Source organism: Portunus trituberculatus, chromosome 21 (genome assembly GCF_017591435.1).
Source record: "Portunus trituberculatus isolate SZX2019 chromosome 21, ASM1759143v1, whole genome shotgun sequence".
Classification (NCBI taxonomy): domain Eukaryota; kingdom Metazoa; phylum Arthropoda; class Malacostraca; order Decapoda; family Portunidae; genus Portunus; species Portunus trituberculatus.
The window spans coordinates 17219733-17222232 of record NC_059275.1 but is presented as its reverse complement, the minus strand read 5'-3'; the positions used below and the strand labels follow the sequence as shown (position 1 = coordinate 17222232).

Sequence of the window (2500 nt, the reverse complement as noted above, 5' to 3'; positions counted from 1 at the left end):
GAGAGAGAGAGAGAGAGAGAGAGATGATGATAATAATGATGGTGACGACGAAAGATGTACTTCTTAATTTCCCTTGACAGCAACACCACTCAAGACTTCTTCTGTGTCTCTTACTGTAGCACTTTCCAATTCTCTCTCTCTCTCTCTCTCTCTCTCTCTCTCTCTCTCTCTCTCTCTCTCTCTCTCTCTCTCTGCCGCGCTTGAGTGATAGCATCAAAACTTTCCCTTGGCTTCAGTTTCGATTTCGCACGTCCAGTCCTCCTCCTCCTCCTCCTCCTCCTCCTCCTCCTCTTGTCTCGTCCAGCAGGTGTTCTATCTCCGTGTGTGTGTGTGTGTGTGTGTGTGTGTGTGTGTGTGTGTGTGTCCTGTATTATGTGATTTCTCTCTCTCTCTCTCTCTCTCTCTCTCTCTCTCTCTCTCTCTCTCTCTCTCTCCACAATGAATACTTTTTTTACACATGATTTCCTCTTCTCAAGCACCAGTCGCACTCCTCAATACGCCTCAGCCATCAATAATAATAATAATAATAATAATAATAATAATAATAATAACAATAGGTAATTTCACAGGATTAACCTCAAGAAAATAAATCACAACAAAAGCACAACGAATACTATTATAAAACATCGACTTGATAACGCTAACAAGAAGAACAAGAACAGGTAGAAGATGAAGAACAAGGAAAAAAGAACAGCAACACTAAGAACAAGAAGAACAAGAACAAGTAGAAGACGAAGAAGGACAAGAACAAGTAGGAAACGAAGAAGAACAAGAAAAAGAACAGCAACAACAACAACAACAACAAGTAGAAGATAAAGAACAAGAAAAAACACACACTAACAAGAACAAGAACAAGAACAAGAACAAATACAAGACGAAGAAGAACAAGAAAAAAACAGCAACAGTAACAACAATAACAGTAACATCAACAAGAGGACTCACCCGCAGAAGGCAAGGCAGTAGCAGTCCACGGCGTCAACAGTACCACCACCACCACCGCCACCGTGCTGTAATGGCGCTGTGAGGACCCGGCCATGCTCGCGGCCTCACACTACTCAACTGACTCGCCGCCTCACGCTTCCACTCTCTATATAGTCTCCGCCGCTCCTCTGCGTTCAGTACACCAGCACCCCGTCTTCTGGTTCTTCTTGGCACAGTGCAGCGCTCCTTTCTAATAGTTTGCTCTTCTTCGGTTTGGTTCAACTCGGCCCCGTGTTCAGAATTGCTTTGCTCTCTCGTCACGATTATTTTCAAAGGCCACGGAGATGTTTTGCCGAGTTCTCAAAAGTGCTTCTTCTGTTTAATGTAGGTTATTTTGTTTCTCTGTCACTAGAACAGTTGAAGTGTATTGAAAAACGCGTGTAATTTCAACTATAGCCTTTGAATGCTCTGAAATGGTTTGTCTCTCATCATTGCTGCTTTCAAAGGCCACAGGAATGAGTAGCAAGATTCTCACGACTGTCTCTCCTGTTCACAACGTAAAAATATTGTTGATTTGTCAGTAAAAACACGAAAATACCCTTACAAATTTGTGTAGCCAACTAAATTAAAGTGTTTTCAACGTAGAGGTGATACGGAGCAGAAACGCCTCATAATTTGGTCGTAAGCACAAAAGACCAAATTCTCAAACATACCAGTGTCACATTTCGTCTATTTTTAACTAGTTGTTGTGGAAGTTATTTAGGGGGAGAAATTGCAAGATTGTTTTTCATGACTTCAAAGGTAGTTCAAGAAAGTTTCACTACTACTGATCGGAAAAACACTCGTGAAAACCCGGCCGATCCTCGCTGCGGCCTTTGAAAACAGTTCTTAGGAGAGACTCAACTGTTTTCAAGTGGCGATCATTACTGCTCGCTTGGTGAGAATTGCTGAGCTTTCTCCGCCACGCGACGCCTCCACTCCACCGCTGCTAACTTGTTTGTTCACTGCTCTCTCATGGACCAGGGATGTGAAATTAATTTATACGAGTACCACGCTAAAGTTAATGCCATGAAGAGGAGGAGGAGGAAGAGGAGAAAGGAGGAGGAGAAGACGGTGAGGAAGGAAGAGGAGGACGAGGACGAAGGAGGAGACTGTGAAAGAAGAGGACAAGGAGAAGGAGGATGAAGAATGTGGAATAGGAGCGAGGACAAGGACGAAGAGGAGGAGGAGACCGTATGGGAAGAAGAGAAGGAGGAGGAGGAGGAGAAGGATTAAAGGATTTATTTCCTCTCCTTTTTACTGTCTATCTCCTGCTTCTTTTTTATCATCTTTCCTCTCCTTTCCTTTTCATTGCTCTATCCTTTCTTATCACTCGTTCTTCTACTTCTCTCCTCGTATCATTTCACACGTCACCTCCCTTATGACTTTCCCTTATCTCCTCTACACGTCTTCTGCTCTCCCTCTCAGGCCTAAACAAATAGTCTGTACCTTGTATTTGTGGGCTTAGAAATACAGTCATGAGGAAAGAAGAAAGTGTGTAAGAATTATGTGTTTTTCAGTGCTCTAAGCTACTGTGGTC

At 43.1% G+C, this 2500-nt stretch overlaps 1 protein-coding gene across 2 annotated transcripts in view; it reads right to left on the bottom strand.

Moving 5' to 3' along the window:
- Positions 1 to 1130, bottom strand: part of LOC123507032 (serine/arginine repetitive matrix protein 1-like) — a 35968-nt gene extending 34838 nt beyond the window's left edge. Inside the window, exon 1 of one of the 2 annotated variants that reach the window (XM_045259535.1) lies at positions 943 to 1130. In XM_045259535.1, the coding sequence (XP_045115470.1) occupies positions 943 to 1036 (94 nt within the window). In that variant the 5' untranslated portion in view covers positions 1037 to 1130. The remainder of the gene's footprint in view (positions 1 to 942) is intronic. The other variant, XM_045259536.1, reaches the window with a different exon arrangement.
- Between the last annotated feature and the right edge of the window lie 1370 nt (positions 1131 to 2500).